At 41.4% G+C, this 17,254-nt stretch overlaps 1 protein-coding gene across 2 annotated transcripts in view; it reads left to right on the top strand.

Moving 5' to 3' along the window:
* Window positions 1-17,254, top strand: part of BANP (BTG3 associated nuclear protein) — a 137,561-nt gene that overhangs the window by 117,656 nt on the left and 2,651 nt on the right. For both annotated transcript variants that reach the window (XM_084270337.1, XM_084270336.1), the window contains exon 11: window positions 15,687-15,830. In XM_084270337.1, the coding sequence (XP_084126463.1) occupies window positions 15,687-15,830 (144 nt within the window). The remainder of the gene's footprint in view (window positions 1-15,686; window positions 15,831-17,254) is intronic.

Genomic DNA, 17,254 nt, shown 5'->3' with positions numbered 1-17,254 from the left:
AGGCAGAGTGACAGGTGCTGCTGCATCTCCTGCTCCTTGGAGACCCTGGAAAGACCAAGGGGAACTGGATAACGTGACCGTTTCCCTGCAGCTTAATGCATTTGAAATTCATTTATGGATGTCAGCAACTGCAGCTGTGGTTTGTGTCATGAGACTCGTAATGGTTTAAAGACGCGCATCAGTCTGCGCAGAGCTGGCTGGTGCTTCTCAAAGGCACTCTTTGTAAGTCAAGCTGTAATAGGGCCAGGACTGACCTGAGTGGGTCTCTGGAAAGACCCCAGTAAATGTCACCAGTGGTTTGGTATGAAGTGACAGGCCTTCTTTCCAGCGGTAGAATTTCTCACTTGTAACAAATTTTGAACCAAATGAAGAAATACCAAAGGTTGTGAAGGGTTCAAGTTATAGCCTTCCGATTGTTGGTGTTACTTCTGACCAACCTGACCTCACCCAAAGAAACCCTTTGAGTTGCCTCTTGACATTTTGCATCATGTTAATACAATTCTCAGCCCAAAGCCTGGCACGAACCTGGCAATCCCAGTCACATGCCATGGCAACGCTGGTATTTGCTGCTGCTCTTCAGAAGATGCCCAGGGTTTTGGGGGAGAACAGGTTGAGAAGATTGTGGGTATCTGATACAGCTTGAGGGGGAAACCAGCAGCATGTTTGTTCTGAAGCTGGATTTGCTGGTTGTTCTACAGCTGAACTTGCTGTTGGGTCTGCTCCCCAGGAGCAGAGAGAAGCCAAGAGTTGGATCCTTGAGCCCTACTAATAAAAATTTGGGGGTGCAGGAGGAGGAGGATTATTGCTGGACAATGCAGAAGTTTGGGTCTCTGAAACTACTTGTCAAGATTGACTTGGGTGTGATCTGCAGATGGCAAACGTGCCAGCACAAACCACTGCGTGTTCACCTTGTGTAGCTTGTGTGTTCTGGGAGGGCAAGACCAGATTTCACAGTCATCTTCACCTCATTCTTTCCATCTGTCTGTCAGGGTACTTAAATTAACTCCCAATCAGTCACATGCAGATCTTGGCATTGCAATGAAAATAGCTAGAAATATTAATTTCTGTGTATTTTGGAGATTAATATTTTTCCCAAAGCAGAAACTGTCAAATCTGTCAGAAAACTTCAGCTGTTCACTGTCACCCTGCTAGAATCTGTCTTTAAAACTTTAAACCCTAGTTATTTACTATTATTTCTTATTTTCCTAACGCCAGCTAATCATGCTGTGTGGCATACAGAGGTTTATTATTTATCTCAAATGCTATCATGGATAATTACTAAAGACTTTTTAAATCTGGCTGTGTTTGAAAAGGAAAGAAAATTATAAATGAGTGTTTTCCTGGTGGTGGTTCATTACTTCTCTGTGGCCTATTTACTGTATGGGGGGGGGGGTTCTTTGTGCTCATCCAAATTCTGTGTCGTATATGTGGGAAAAAGCAGTGTGCACATGGGTAGGTAAATCAAAGCAAAGTAGTAGGCTCCCAAGGTTCCATCAGAGGGAAAATATCTATAAATCTAAATGTATCTATAATATATATATAAATAAATATATCAATAATATATCTATATTTATAAATATAGATATCTATAAATATAAAGATATCAAATATATATAGATATCTATAAATATATAAAATATATATCTATAAATACAAAGATATCTATAATATATATAGATATCTATAAATATATATATATATAATATATATATCTATAATATATATATATAGATATTTACCCTCTGATAGAGCCTTGGGAGCCTGGTTTACCCCTTCCTTCTTTCCCATGCTTTTATCTTCATGTGATGGCAAATGCTGAAATACCACTTACTATCTCCTTCTCCTTAAATCTCATTCCCCCACTTCTCCCCTAAGAGCGTCCACAAGAGTGAAACTTGGGATTTAATAGAGGTTGTGAAATAACTTGTGTAGTAGGCAGCTTGGAGTCCTGGGGAGACTGTTGTGGTTACAGCAAGGTGCGACCAAGGTTTTTTATTTTTCTAGAGGAAAACATTGATACCAGGAGGAGAACTGAGGTTACCTTGGTGTTCAGAAAAAATAGCAAATTTAGAGGAAATATTCTTTTACCCATGAATTCAAGTGCCTGTGTTACTCAGCTGGAGTAATGGTGCAGGTGTAAGTAGTCCCACCGGCTGCTACGCTGCTGCAAGGTCATTCAGGGTGCCTGTCTTAACCACCTTGTTTTGCTAAAGTCTAATATGTTAAATTTTTAAGGGGGGGGGGGAAATAAGCAGCGTGTTCTATATTAGATATGAAAACCCCACACGCCTTTTATGAGCACATGCTGTATGGAATCTTTATATTAATAGCATCTTGGCATTTCACACTCCCAAGGCAGTCTCCGAAACCATGTCAGGGCTGCAAATCTGGTTTGCAAGTGCTGTAATTTGTATCAGGACCAGATTTGATCAAGTCCAAATGTTTGGTTTGGTGGGGTTTAATTTTTTTTTTCTCCTAAAATGCTGAATTCATTTTAAACCTTTATTTGTCCCTCTAAGAACAGCCAGTCTGAGTCCAGCACAGGCAGTAGGATGTAAAGTTACCATGTGAATAAAAACCTGGTAATGTGAATTAAAATAATTCCTAATTTATCCTTCAGCCATCAAAGTTGCTAAAAGATGATGTTTTTTTTCTCTCTGAGAGCATCCAGCTCGTTGCATTGGGTGGTTTCCTCTGTGTGCCTCAGTTTTCTAAGAATTAAAAAGTTTTATTACCAGATTTTTGTGCTTCCTTCCCACGGACTAGGAGGAAGAGAGTTTTGAGTTGGTCAGGGAGAAGGTTGTCAGCAGCCCGGGGAACATTCCTCCAGCGCTCTGCTGTGAGCCTCTTTGATAATTCCTTTCTGATGTTGTGAGAAAACCACATTTTCAAATGCCTTTGCTTGACAAAGCTCGTGTTTTGATTGTAAAAATAAGTCATTTTAACCTTTTTAAAGCAAGATTTTACGCTCCTCTGGTGAGCTTTAGTTCTAGTTTCCAGTTGCGTGGCCACACACACACACCGTGCCTGGTTTGGGGTGAGATTTTTCTCTCTCACCCTACCACCTTTTTCCCCCCCTTCGTTGATGCAAAGTGCTGTTCACTACATGGGTAGAATGCTGGTTGAACTGAACTGAACGTGTACAAGTCTCACTGAACGAAAAAATGTGCTTCTAGCATTTATTTTCGGTTATATACTAGTTTTACATTATCCCAGCTGGGTATTAAACGGAGTTACAGAACTGGCAGTATGTTGGGGAAAACCAGATGTGTATTTTAAGAAAACAATAGGTTTTGGGTCCAGAGCTTTCATTGAAGTCTGCTTCAAATTCACACTCCATATACCTCTCCCTTTTCTCACCGAAAAAGAGAAAAATACTTAAAAAACCCCCAAAGATAAAATTGAGACTTGTTCAAAAATGCGTTTTAAAGAATCCAAAGGACGATCGGAAAGTTTAACATGTATGCAAATGCTGTCTGGATGTGGCTTCAGAAAGTAAAGACCTTTGGCTGGCCTGGAGGCTCAGCTGGTAGCAGAATATATCACCGTATGGGAGACGCCGGTTTAAGTTCAACCTCGGGCCATCAATGCCTGGAAGCTCCGCGTAGGTGAAACTTGGGGCTCTACAGCAAAGTGGTAGAGAGTTTGGAGATGCTGTTCCTGATGGATGGCTCTTGTAATTCCATCCCAAAGTAATCGCCTGCCGTGGTTTTCACCGAAGTGGAAAATGAATGAGTGAATAAATGATGGGTGAGGGCACAAAAGCTTGGAGAGCCGCTGGAGCGATGCTCTCCAAGGGTAAAATCACCCTGATGCTAGACATATGGTTGGAGTTTAATTCGCAGGGGAGAACAGGCACTCAAGCTCCTGTGCCAATTGTTTTCCACCCCCAAACTAAAGAGATTTTAATGATTTATAGCAGGACAGGGTGTATGTGTTACCTAATGTGTTCAGAATGACTCGATGCAGTTTTCAAAGCGATGCAGGAAGCGAAGGGGATAAACAAGAGCTTCTTACGCTTAGAATTTAAACTGCAGAGGTTGGGTTATCATCTGCAATTGTAGTTTCCCTGAAAATGCTTTCCCATGCAGAACCTCATGCCATGGGCTAATCCATGCAAGAGAAAAAGAAAAGTTGGAAATCACTCCCAGAAGAACGGTTTTCCTTGTGTCGTCAGTGCGGAGCGCAACTGGAAAGCCACATTTTTTAGTGTTTGTATCATTCTGAAATGCCAAGCTCATGGCTCCAACTTGAGAAAAATAAATAGGGGAGGAAATGAATAAATACAGTAATCAGGAATTTGTTTGCAAAATTGGGATGGCATCATCTGCTGTACTGCAACACGTAGCAGGCGACTTAAACTGATGCTCTGTTAGGATTTGGTTTCGTTTTATGACTGTGAATTAGAAAAAAGCCTCTTTGCCCCATTGCAAAGGCTGGTGTGAAAGAAGCACCGATTCCCAGCTGCTTCTCCAGGGTAAGGTGGTTGAGTCACCATCCCTGGATGTGTTTAAAATAAAGGTAGATCAGTACTTACGGATATGGTTTAGTATAGGGCAGGAACGGTTGGATTTGGTGATCTTAAAGGTCTTTTCCAACCTGGTGATGCTGTATCAGAGAAGTTTGTCTGCTGAATGCCTTGAGTGGAGGGAAAGCTCCTGCGAGCTTACATCACCCCACGGCTGCTGATGGAGAAGCTGAGTAGGAAAGACACGGCTTCACGTGGGGAGAAGTGATTGTAGCTGATGTCCTACCTGTGAACTTCGCTGGGAATCAGAGGATGGTGATTTGTGTTAGCTGGATGGTATTAAATTTATCAAAAAGCCGATGGGTTTAAAAGTGGCAGCGGATAGATGTAAAACATCCACTTTAATGAAAGAAATCCATCATTTCTCCTGATTGCTTTTGGTTGAGAACTATCAGCTGGAAATGGTTTTGACGTGAGACGCACGATTCTCTGAGGTGGAACGTGATATATGGCTCCTGATACACGTTACATCTGCTTTTCGTTTCGCCCGTCGTCGGAGCGCACCGAGCAGTCTGCAGCGACGCTGCCGTTTTCAGGGTGAATAATTTCAATGAAGTAGATAAAAGTCTCATTTCTTTGGATTCTTTTTGCATTAACTTTCCTGGTAGATAAAAGCCAAGATCAGCTACTCAATTGAGTATTTTATTTCTCTGATTTTACATCTCCTCCTACTGATACCCTGTGTTTCCTACGGGTGCTGTGAGATGTCCAGGTGTTGTATGATTTTCTTTCTAAAACCACTCATTTCAGGTGTCCATTTCCATCCTAACTTCTGGAGAACGTGTTCCCCTTACAAACATGTATAACCTGCCATGGCACCAATCGATCTCCTTACGTCTGTGCATCTTCCAGCTGTCTGTCATCCCTGTCTGACTGGAGATCCAGGGGAGAAAAGCAAAACTAGAGAGGATAGATGCTTCCAGGTTGTGGATTCCTTCCCAGACCAGAGAGCATCTTCCTGTAGGACCTGGCTTCGTTAGCAGGACGACCCTAAACATTTGAAGCTGCTCTTTCCATTCTGACCACTTTGCACATTTTCTTGTCCTTCCTGAGACTTTTTTTTCCCCTTGAATTATGTCTGCAGCGTGGGGCTTTTTCTGCAAGTTTCTGTCGGAAACCTATTAATGTAAATCAGGTAACTCTCAGGAGTGCTGCTTTCTTAGTTAAGTATTATTTAATTGACAAGTACTGCCTCAGAACTTTCTCCAGCTCCTGATTTATAGTGCAGGCACAGTTACAGTTAACTCCTCTCTGGGGTTGTTCCCACTATTCTTCTGCTTTTCTTCTCAAGCCGTTACGTACTTCTGAGACCGATTGATAGAAATCGAGCCGATTACCTCACTTCATAATTAAAGCCCAGGAGGTGGCATATTCCTTTTCTTTAGGTCTTTTTTCCAAGCATCACAGTGCCAGGACTGTTCTGTTCCTCTGTGCTGTTGCCTTCTTCCTCCCCATCCATATTTCTCCAAGCTAATAGGATCCTGCAGCGTACAGTAGGAGCAGTGTTTTGTTACCCTAGCAACAAGAGCCAAACTTTCAGATGTTATTTTGCTAGTATTTAAAAAAAAAAACTATAATAATAATTAAATCACTGCCAGTTATGATGTAAACATTTGCAGTTACCCCCACATGGCTTTTCTTTCTGGAATCAAAGTAAAGTCACCAGGCTGAGGGGAAACTGGTAAATTGGTTTAGACATTTTTAAGTAGAATAACAGATGTGTGTGATCTTGGTAGATCCTCCGTGATCTGGTCTTACTATTAGTAAGTGGCATATTTACTACTAGCCTCATCAGAGGAGATGTACCCACTCATCACCACGATGAGTCCAAATCCTAGTTTTTAAGTTATTTATGAAAGGATTGAATGCTCTTTCAGCTGAAATTGCCCAAAGACTTTAGCAGAATTTCCCTGTAAATGCTTCAGCATTGACCTTTTGTTTCCAGCATAACTAATCCCATCAGGAATTGGAGACGGGTGGATGGGACCAGGGGAGCGATGCTTAAAGCCGTGTTTACCCGTATTCAACTAGCAGGGGCTTGTCACATAAAGGAAGACAGTCCTTCAGGACTCAGTTATCCTCCCTCTTGGCTAGCTTATATGACAACAAAAAGTTTCCCACCAGCCGGATGCTGAGTGACTCACAGTTTATTACTCACTCAAATAACCTTTATCGGTGCTGGGCAGTCAGAGGGAGTCTGGGTCACGCGTGTGTCACTTCTTTCTTGAGCTTTTGCACTCTGCAGCTCCAGCTTTGTAAGGTTTCTGTGACATTGTGGTATTTTTCTCTGAACTGTCCAGCCATTTCTTAATAGCACTCGATTGTACTTTGAATAAAACCCAAAAATAACATACTGTTGGGGGAAAAAAAAACATTTAAGCCAAAGGCTTCTTTAATACTGCTCAAAATAGTGAATTATCGTAGGGAGATTTAATTGTCTGCTCCTGAAAAACCTTTCTTTTGGAAGTATTTTATCCTACCTACTGCTAACAGTAAGGCATTTCATCACCAGAGCTTGCAGTTGTGTAGATTTGAATAATATTTACTGTTCGGAGATTGAATTAACTCAGAAGGTTTTGCTGAGCTCTAACGGAAGGCTGAGTTATGTGTCTCTGGGTTTTATTCTTGGGATACATGGAAATGCTTTTTAGGGGGTTGATTTACCCAACAGTCACATCTCTGCATGTGTGTGTGTAGCTCACGTGCTGTAAAACGCAGGGTTGCCAGGAGGGAGATACAGAAAAGATGCTGGATAAGCAGGTGTAGGTACAAGGTCCATCAAACTACCCTGTGTGGAACAACTCAACTCCTCAAACAGGAGGGGAATCAACTTTTTAAAAGGGTAGATAATAGCAGGACAAGGGGGAATGAATTAAAGCTGAAGAAGGGAAGGGTTAGATGAGATATTAGGGGAAAGCTCTTTACAGAGAGAGTGGTCGGGGCTTGAACAGGCTGCCCAGAGGGGGGGTGGGTGCCCCATCCCTGGGGGTGTTCAAGGCCAGGTTGGCTGGGGCCCTGGGCAACCTTGTGTAGCTCCAGGTCTGGAGGTTGGTGTCCCTGCCTGTGGCAGGGGGTTGGAGCTCTGTGATCCTTGGGGTCCCTTCCAACCCAGACCAGTCTGGGATTCTATGAAACCCTATGCTGGGGTTTGGGGAGTGCAACATCTGAAGAGGTATTTGGAGACGCTTCCCTTGGTGGGCGATTTGCTTGGAGCAGCTCCGTGCAGATGAGTCAGGTGGATGTACAGATTTCCTTACAAGGCTCATACTCCCAGCTAGGCTCCTTAATTTGAGATGGTGAATGTAGATGAGGTAACTCTTCTTTCCATAACCAAGTCCTTTTTACTGAAATTACATCTGCAGTTGTTTTGCCAATTAGTTATAATTAAGTTATGCATGTGTGCTAGATTAGAGTGTATTTTCAATGGATATCTGTGTATTTTGCACTGCTTTTTAGGGAACACTCCCATCTCTACTTGAAGTCCAAGACCTCTCTTGGCTTCTGTGGGATGAGACCCCAAAGCACCTTGAGACGATACCTCTTCCCCTCCTTTGTTATCCCAGGTGCTGGCAGACACCTTACTGTCCATCCACACGTGATAGCCAGTTAAACTCCGATCTTGCTGATGTAAATGTGGACTGCTTCCATGTACAGGGTTTCATATCATCTCATTGCATTTAGATCACACGATACAAAGCCTGATTTAGGCTTTTATTTCTTCATAATTAACTTCCCATCCCTTTCACCCAGCCTAATAGTTCACAGATAAAGTTTTAATTACACTGATTACCTTCTGTGTTCAATGCCAACTGCTTCTTGAAGGAGCTGTGGAGGGACCCCCAGTTTGCCATGGGAGATGTTTTTAACTCCACCTTGGACTTTAGGTGGTCACTTAAATTTAGGCATGATGTGCTTAACCTGGAGACAGGAAAGGGCCAGAGGAGAGGGATGGGGAGGGTGTGTGTGTTTGGGTTTTGGTGAGGGTTTTATAAAAAAAAGACAACATGAACTATGTTAATTAGCTTTTTTCCCCCCACTATTTTTCCAGTTTATTTACCAAATTAGAAGTGTGCACTTGACAAGCACCCCAGAATATTTATTTGTAATTAAAAAGAGAAAAAAAAAAAAGAAAAATAAAGAAAAATAAAAATAAAGAAAAAAGAAGCTTGTACCTGAGTGTTAAATAAATACCTTGAACCTCTGCTACCCTTTGCCTTCTGAAGCTTCATGCAGTTCTGTTTATCTGATTATTTTATTCCTTTAATAAGAAGTTATCAAAGAATTCGCTTCCCAAACTCGATCCGACCGCGGTAGCCAGAAGGACGGACGTTTTTCTAAAGTTTATTTAAGGAACCACAATAGCTGCAGTTTTGTGCTCAGCTCTTTCCCCGGGTTTTATCCAGGGAATCTCAGAGTAGACATTATGGAGTAGATCTGTGCTGTGGTCTACGCTCAGAGTAAAAGCAGCTGAGATGCTTTATTATTTGTTATGCGAGGAAATAATGCCGCTGATAAAAACCTCCTCTGGAATTATTCTCTTCTATTTTTCCACCCTTGGTAGAGCTGAAATCAGTTTCCCTTTCCATGCCTTTTAGTTTGGGGAATTTAAAGGAGGTGCTCTCAGTTTTATGGCTCTGGAGGGGTGTTAGTTAATGAAGTTTTGACAGATTTAAGGTCACATTTTGCACGGTTCGATTCAGCGCACTTAGAAATACGCAGCGGGGAGAGTTCCCCTCTCTCTCAACTGCTCGAGATTAGACTTTTATATACGCTGAATTTATTTGGGTATTGGTGGGTTTTATGTAGGAAATAAACAGCAAATTGAGGTACAGATTGTTGCTGGGGTAAGGAGTGGCTCTGAGGAAAGCTTTACGAACTAGATGATTTAACTTCAGACTGATAACCTAATTTTTAGGAGCAGATCTTTTTTATGCCCTCCCCAGTCACCTTAGATCAAATGTGCTTTTATTTCAAGAGAAAGGGATTCAGATGGTAATGGGAATATGTTTCCTCAGCATTACCAAAGCTCTTGCCGTGTAATTTTCTACAAACCCCTTAATCATACAAGTCTGTGATGTTTGAGGATGGGTGAGTGGAGCAATTTGATTTTGGGTGATGGAAAATGCCAGTGGGATTCAGGATTCAGGGACTCTGACTTTGGTAGCGGCTCCATGACCACTGGGTCTCTTATCCCCCTTATTTTTTCTCTCAAACGTGGTATCCTGCTCAAGTGGAAAAGGGGTTTAATAGCTGCATCTTTTCCTTAGCATGGGTTTTGATGTGGGTGCAGGCACTCAGGAGTGGGTGTTTAATTCAATCAGCGTTATTATATTAAAAATGGGCTCAGTTTTGTTAGTTTGATTGACAGTATAGTAACTTGCTTTATATTTCCAGCATGCTGTTCAATCATTTGAAACCCTAGCCCTACAGCAAGTGCCTGAGGCTGGTGTTGAATTCACTCTGGAGTTTAGCTGATATATTTATTGCAAAAAGTCATTTTTAAGACTTCAGATTTAGATTTTTTTTTCTGATGCTTTCCCACAAATATCTTTAACCAGAGCTATTCAGTATTTTAATGAGATATGAAAGAAAATGAATAATTAGTGACATGTAAATGGCAGCATAATTAAATGCTAAGTAATGAAAGTAACGGGTCATTTTTACTCTCTGACCTAGATTACTAGATACGATTGACTCAACCTGCCTTTTAATAACTCTGGATGCAAAGCTGTGTGTTTTTCTAAGAAAAAAATATTCCAGAATTATTTTTTTTCTATATTATTAAGCATTTGGTGGCTTGTCCAGTAGGACACAGTAGAGCCTTTCACCTCCCAAACCTTTTCCTGCAGGGAGACACAGCAGATGGGGCTGTGCATAAGATGCTCCATGCTATTCTGTCGATTGAAGTATTTAAAATAAAGAGGGGATAGCCTCTAAAAGAGATGTTATACTTAAAGCAGCTGTGGTTTTCATGGAAATTGCTTTGTGTAAGGGTCTGTAATTTATGCCATGTAAGACAAACTAGACAATGATCAGCCTTTTGTAAGAGTAAAATAGAAAAACCTGGGAATTTGTGGAAACTGACTGGTGGCTGGATCTGAAACACATGATTGGAGTCAACACTACAGCCCAGAAGGGGATTTTCTCTTGCAGTGATGCTAGTAATAATGAAATGGTAATCAGAACAAGTTCAGCTTGAAAAATAAGAAATTAATAGCTGTAATTATTTTGGAAAAAACAGTGAGTGGTCTCTATTTAGGCTTTTTCCTTTAGTGCAATTTTACTAGTTTGAAGTCTGATGTACAGCAGCCACAAAAATGCCCCTTAAAAAGAAGAGAGGCCTCATAGTTTGGAGGCTTCTGCTGAAAAAAAAAGGAATTGCCAATAAATGATCTAAAGGACGGGTTACATCTTCCATGTGCTGCTCGCACCTCTGTATGCTTCTCATCACTAGTCACAGAGAGAGAAAAGCTGCAGATACTCTCCCCAACACTGCGAGCCATCTGTCTTCCTTATCTTTTTGGAAGAGGAAGTTCCAGTCTTTTATTGCTTTCAATGTTTTGAAAAGTTTGGAAGAGAAAACTTAGTCTTTAAAGCTGCCTTGTAATTCGATCAAAATACTTACTGTTTGATTTTAAAGTACAGCAGAGAAAATATCCAGCAATGTGGAGTGATGCATGGTCTGTGCTGTCAGCTCTGTATTTGTTCTGAGGAATTACAGGTTGAATGGCAATTGATTTCTCTGGAAAGGTAACACATCATCAGGCTGTATGTGTGCTTTTATATCCATATGGGATAGATAAATATAGTGCAGGGGTTATGGTGGCTTTCAATGAATGCTGCTTGATCTTAGCATGATCAAGACATGGCTTGGACAAGGGTTAGGTCAGTCTGTCCCTTGCTGCCTCTCCTTTTTGTCATGTTAATATTTTAATTGTGTTGGAAATTGACTGTAAACTATCCAGAAGAACTTTGTATCAGCAGCTATCATGTCTGAGTTTATAGGCTTTTTCTTGGTCAAATTGGACTAATGGCTTGAAGAGGAAGGAGGGTAATGTAGATCGCGTTACTGGTTTTCCTTTAGTTCCTTCCATACTGGACTTGTTTCCTACTCTTGGGTCTTCCTCTCTTCCATCAAGTGAAATTAAGAAATACAAACAACAGTCTTGGGGAAGAAAATCTTGGGCTTTTCTGTACGGCTCCATCCTTTTGGCATTTGCATTGTCTGTTCCAGATTCCTTAGTAAATGCCAATGTGATGGAGACCTTGATTAGTCTGTTCCTCAGAAGCTTTCAAGGAACTCAGTAATTTCTAATACTACAAGGTTTTAAGTTCTGCACCCAAATATAGCATCTGGGTGCCCCAGGTAAATCCATGAAGCAAATGTTTTGTTGGTACTAAATAGAGACATTCAAGGTCAGGCTTGATGGGGCTCTGAGCCACCTGGTTTAGTTCAAGGTGTCCCTGCTTAGTGCAGGGTGGGACTAGATGGCCTTTGAAGGTCCCTTCAAACCCAGTATGTCCTGTGATTCTACGATTTTCTTATTTTTTTTTTTCTCTAGGAATCATCTAAACCCATAACCACCCACTTTTGGGCCCAAAACTCCTTTTTTATCAACCTATTAGCTAGAGCACATCCCTGAGATCCCATGCACTGCTCCTTCCTTTTGTGCACTGTTTGCTGCTGCAGCCATTACTTGCTGGCTCAGAGCATTACAGGATTTTCAGATATGAACCTTCTGTAAACAACCACTCTCAGTGATTCCAAAACTCATTTTTTTTAAAAGAAACATCATCTTTTATTGCATTCCTGCAGTAGAAATGGGAAGATGGAAAAAAGACACCAAAATCCCAATGCATCTTGGTTTTGAGCTTTTTAGAGGTAGGCAAACATATTTGCTTGCCTAGATTAATTAAAAAACCTTCACAACAACAGGAGCAAGAAAGTGGTTTAGAAGGCTCAGTCTGGCAAGGACCAGGCTGAGGAACGGGTGGTTTTGGTAAAAAGACTCCCATCTAGCCCAAAGGAGTTACCTGTTTTCTGAAGGCTGGGGTCAAGAAAGGTTTGAAGTTTTATGGGCTTCTAGAAGAATAATTCTTAGTGATAAGTTAAATCAGCAGAGGGATGGGATGTGAATTGAACCATGGATGGAAACTGTGCTTGAGTAGTCTTGGAAGAAACTGAAGGAAAACCTATTACATTTAAAATAAAAATTTAAAAATTGTATTTCCTGCCCTGGCAGTTGAATGTTAAATGGGAGCTATTAGTTATGGGCTAAAATGGTCTTTAAATGGAAGGGAAGAGAGCAGAGAAAGTAGCTGGTTTTCATTATTAATACTTATTTTATTATTATGCTTTATATGGCAAACGTTTCACTGAAGAAGGGATGAAAACTAGAAATCCAAGATGTTCAGGCTCAATACTTTGCATGTCCTGAATCATCAAGGCTTTGAAGAGAGAATGATAGAAGAAAAAAGGTGGAGAGGTGAGGAAAGAAAGGGGATAAAAACCCCAAACCAAAGAGAAAGGCAAAGACTGAGGTAGTGGGATGCTGCTGAAGGGGGCTGTGCTTCTCATCAGGAGGACTATGGGTGTGTTGGTGGTGCTTCGAGTGGGTAGGAGGGACCTGTTTGTCCCTTACCTTGTGTTATCGGATCTGTCAGTTCCTGTATCTCATCCAGAGCTTATTGAGCCTTTAGGAAGATAAATGTTTGCACAGAGACTACGGTTCTGTGTTCAGGTCACATGAAATCCTATTCCTGCAAGCATTTCTAGCACTATTTAAAATCAAAACTACTGGAAATGACTTTATGTTTCTGTCTGAAGGTGTGAGGGAACCTTTTCTTATTCTGACCAGTGATGGCAGTACTGAGAGAGGGGGCTCTCTCATTTTTGCTCTTTAATTTAGGCAAGTTACCTTCACCACGCACCACAGAGGCAACAAGATTTGGTGTCTCCAATTTATCAATCTGTTTCTTCAGACTGTCCAACTGGAAACCAAGCACAGTGTATGTTGCTACGTCTGCCCTAGTCTTGAATTGGGGTTAGAGGACATGAATTGGGGTTAGAGCATCTTTAAACTTAGCTGAGTTGGCTTTGATGTGGTTTGTTGGGAATGGAGTGATAACAATCACTGTGTGAGCTTGTCAGTGGAAACTCATAAGCACCTGGGTTTGTCCACCCCTGCTCATGTCAGCGTGCTGTCCTCTGTGAAAAACTAGCTCAGCTTCATTGTTATGTCCTATAAAAAGGCTTCTCATTTCTTTGTGAATGAAAGCTTAATTGCAAAGAGTTTATCCAGCAGGGAAAGCAGATAACTTTGCATGAAGCCAAGAGGGAGGTGAGGTTTGACAGCAGGAAAAAGTCAGTGCAGGTATTGCTGGGTCGCTGCTTCTTTGTAGTCAGGCTGGTAAAGGTAGATTATCACTGGGAATCTAACAGATGTGGTATAAGATGACATATAACAGTTATTTGGGCTTCTCCAGCTGAGAACATCCTGTAGAATCATGGAATCATTATGGTTGGAAAAGATCTTCAAGATCATCAAGTCCAACCATAAACCAGGGAAGCTGGTACTGATGTAGGGTCTGGGCTCCTCTCTTGTAAAGCAGTTTGTATGTGAGAGCGATGGGCTTGTCCAGCTGCTCGCAGCCATCCTGAGGTTTGCAGCTCAGAAGAAAGAAATGAGACAAAATCCATTTAGGCCCTGCAGGTAATCAGCAGGACAGACGGTCACCTCACTCTGGTGGTATGTGCTGTGTAGTTCCAAAACAAACACCGTAGGCAGTGAGTTTTGCTTACTCCTGTGAAAACACAGCGGAGCATCCTTCTGCAGTTCGATGGCGGCGGCATCTCAGAACACCCAAGATCCCTATAAAATCCTGACAACACCCCCGAAGGTCATTTATGGAGGTCACCTCTTCTTGCCTCCCACACTCCCTGGAGAAATTCTGGTCTACCCTCTGCTGCATGGCCACCCACCCGCAGATCAGCTGAGAAATCATTCTTTGTTCTGAAAAACCTTTGTTAAGAATGTTATTTTTGTTCTTCCTTCTCTTTCCTCCATTTGAAAGATCTCTTTTGTTCCTTCTGGTTCAAATAACATACTTTAGAAATACATCAGCTGTGGTATCTAGAAATTAAAACTGAGTATGTGTGTTTTAGCTGAATTAAAACATGAATATTTTAACATCTATTTTTAATTCTATCGTATATAAATATCTATTAGATATGTAATATGAGCATAGTGATTTAACATGAATTTTAAAAATGAGATTAGGGACCCTTCATTAATTACATATGTGTATTTTATTCTGATTTGTGTTTAAAGAAGTGAATTAAAATTAGTCTAACCCCAATAATATATCTATTCTATCTATATTATATATAGAGGTATATATAGAGATATGTTCTAGATATAATATATAATGAGTGTATATATATTATATACACTATGTATATCTATATTATAATATATCTAGAACATATATATGTTATTATATATAAAATAAAATATTATAATCTTCTAGTAAATATTTAATCTGTTTCATGCTAGTTAAAGGATTGTACTAATGCTGTGTATAATTGACCTTAATCGTCATATAATATGTAAGATATATAATTTATTAGTATGTCTAATCACAAGAACGTTTTTAGGCAAGCATTTTTAGATGGGCCAGTGTTCTTTGGGTTTGGAAGCCTTCAGGGGACGTGGCTGCATTTGACTGTTGAGAGGAAGCATTGGTTAGCAGTAATTCTTAAATCCACACCTTCTATAAGCATTCCTCCAATAAAGTGTCCAAATGAAATGCCTGTGGCTGTGCAGAGGAGCAGCTTGGATCCATGTGTGTTTGTGTGATGGGAAAAGCATTGCTGTGGGATGTCACTGTGGACATCATCCCTCTCTGTGTCACCTGCCCAGCCCACTGCAATAATCATTAACAGAACTACCAGTCTCACAGGGGTGAGCATCTCCTGTGGGAACCTCCCATGCATCCTCTCCGAACCCTGCGTCACTCAAAGCAACTGTTACCAACAGATGAGATCCCTGGTGTTTCCTTTTTTAATGGTCTTTGGGTTGGTGCCTGGTTTTGGTTAGATGGTTTGTTTCTGGTGGTGGGTGCTCACAAGCTGCTGTCTCCATTGCTTTCCTGGCAGGTGCTGCAGGGAGCTCAGCTCATCGCTGTGGCCTCAGCTGAGCCTGCGTCAGGGGGTGTCGATGGATCCCCGCTCCAAGGGAGCGATATCCAAGTCCAGTACGTGCAGCTGACACCGGTGACAGACCACTCTGCAACTAATCAAGTATGTAAATACATGTATATAACTTCTTGCCATTTGAATATGCTTAACTTAATTGAAACATCTGTGTGATGAACTGTATATCTATCCACAAATACTGCAGTCCCGATGAGTTTACGATCCCGCTTCCAAACCGTAAAAGAAACCCAACAAATTAAATCATCTCTAATAAGAAACATCATTTTGTCAAAGGTATAAATGGTCTTTGCCTATTCCTCCTTCTGTGTTCTTGCTCAGTGCCTCTAGAGAATGATTATTTTGGTCATCATTGTTTTTCTGCATCCTTCAAGGCTGAGAGCTGTATTAAAGGATATGGCAAAAAAACCCAAACTAGCTTGGAATCTATCCAGAAAGTTTATTTCTCAAACTGAGGTTCCTCTTCAAACATGTTATTCCCTTTCTGACAGCAGTTTTTCCAGTTGTGTTGATCAACAGCCTGGATTTCTCATGGGAATTGCACTGTTAGCAATCCTGATTCGATCCCCTTGGTTATAGTGGAGGGATTGGGGTTTGTTTCCCTTTTTAAATCAGTTTAACGAGTCAGATATCTGAGACTTGAAGAAACTTATCAGCAGCTTGAAGCTGTGACTGGTTACAGGACAAGAATGTTGCCTGAAAACAGTTGAGGAAAGTTTGTCTGAAGATGCTTACAAGTGCTGCTGAGCAATAAGCTTGTGAGGCAGGTTATAACGCCCTTCGCAGCGATACTGGAGTGGGATTTTGTCTGATACATGCTTGGTTGTGCAGAGAATTCTGATCTGGCTACAAACATTTGGATATTGAGTCTCCTGAGGTTCCCTCCCCTACCATGAGAAATCAGGAGAATCCTGTCCAGAGTTCGCATGCCCTAAACTCGAGTGCTTGGTGCTTCTTCCCTGGAGAACACAATCTGCAGAGCTGCTGTATGAAGCTAATTAAAGGGGCTTTGGACAAGTGATGGGGCTGCATTATACTTTGCCCACGAGCCGTCCGAGCTGGCTGGGGCTGGTGGGTAGGCCAGAGCTCTAAACTCCTTTTGCTGATCCCCACCTGGATGCTCTGAAGTGCTCTTCCAAAAAATGATGCTCCCTTAGATAAGCATGGGTCATTTTTCCCCATTCTCTAGATTTGCCTCTGCACTAAACTCCTCTGTATTTTATTGGTAGTCACTTGTAATAATACACTGGACAACAAGAGCTTCTACTGGGATTGTCCCTCATTCCTTATAAATCCTTGAGTGCTGCTGGTCCTACTCAATTAGTGAAGTCCATAGGCATCAGGTAGCGAGACATGTTCCTCCCTCCAGACCTCAAATTTACCTCCCAAGGACTTTCTCCTGGGTGGGTTCTTTGTTGGCTGCTCTTCCTTCCTTTCTCAGCTCCCACCTCTGATGGGCAGGAGGATAGAGAGAGCAGTTCTGAACATCAGCAACCATCTCCTACACAACT

The sequence above is a fragment of the Gallinula chloropus genome (assembly GCF_964237585.1).
Source record: "Gallinula chloropus genome assembly, chromosome: 13".
In the NCBI taxonomy this organism is placed as follows: Eukaryota; Metazoa; Chordata; class Aves; order Gruiformes; family Rallidae; genus Gallinula; species Gallinula chloropus.
This window is presented reverse-complemented; position numbering and strand designations above follow the sequence as displayed.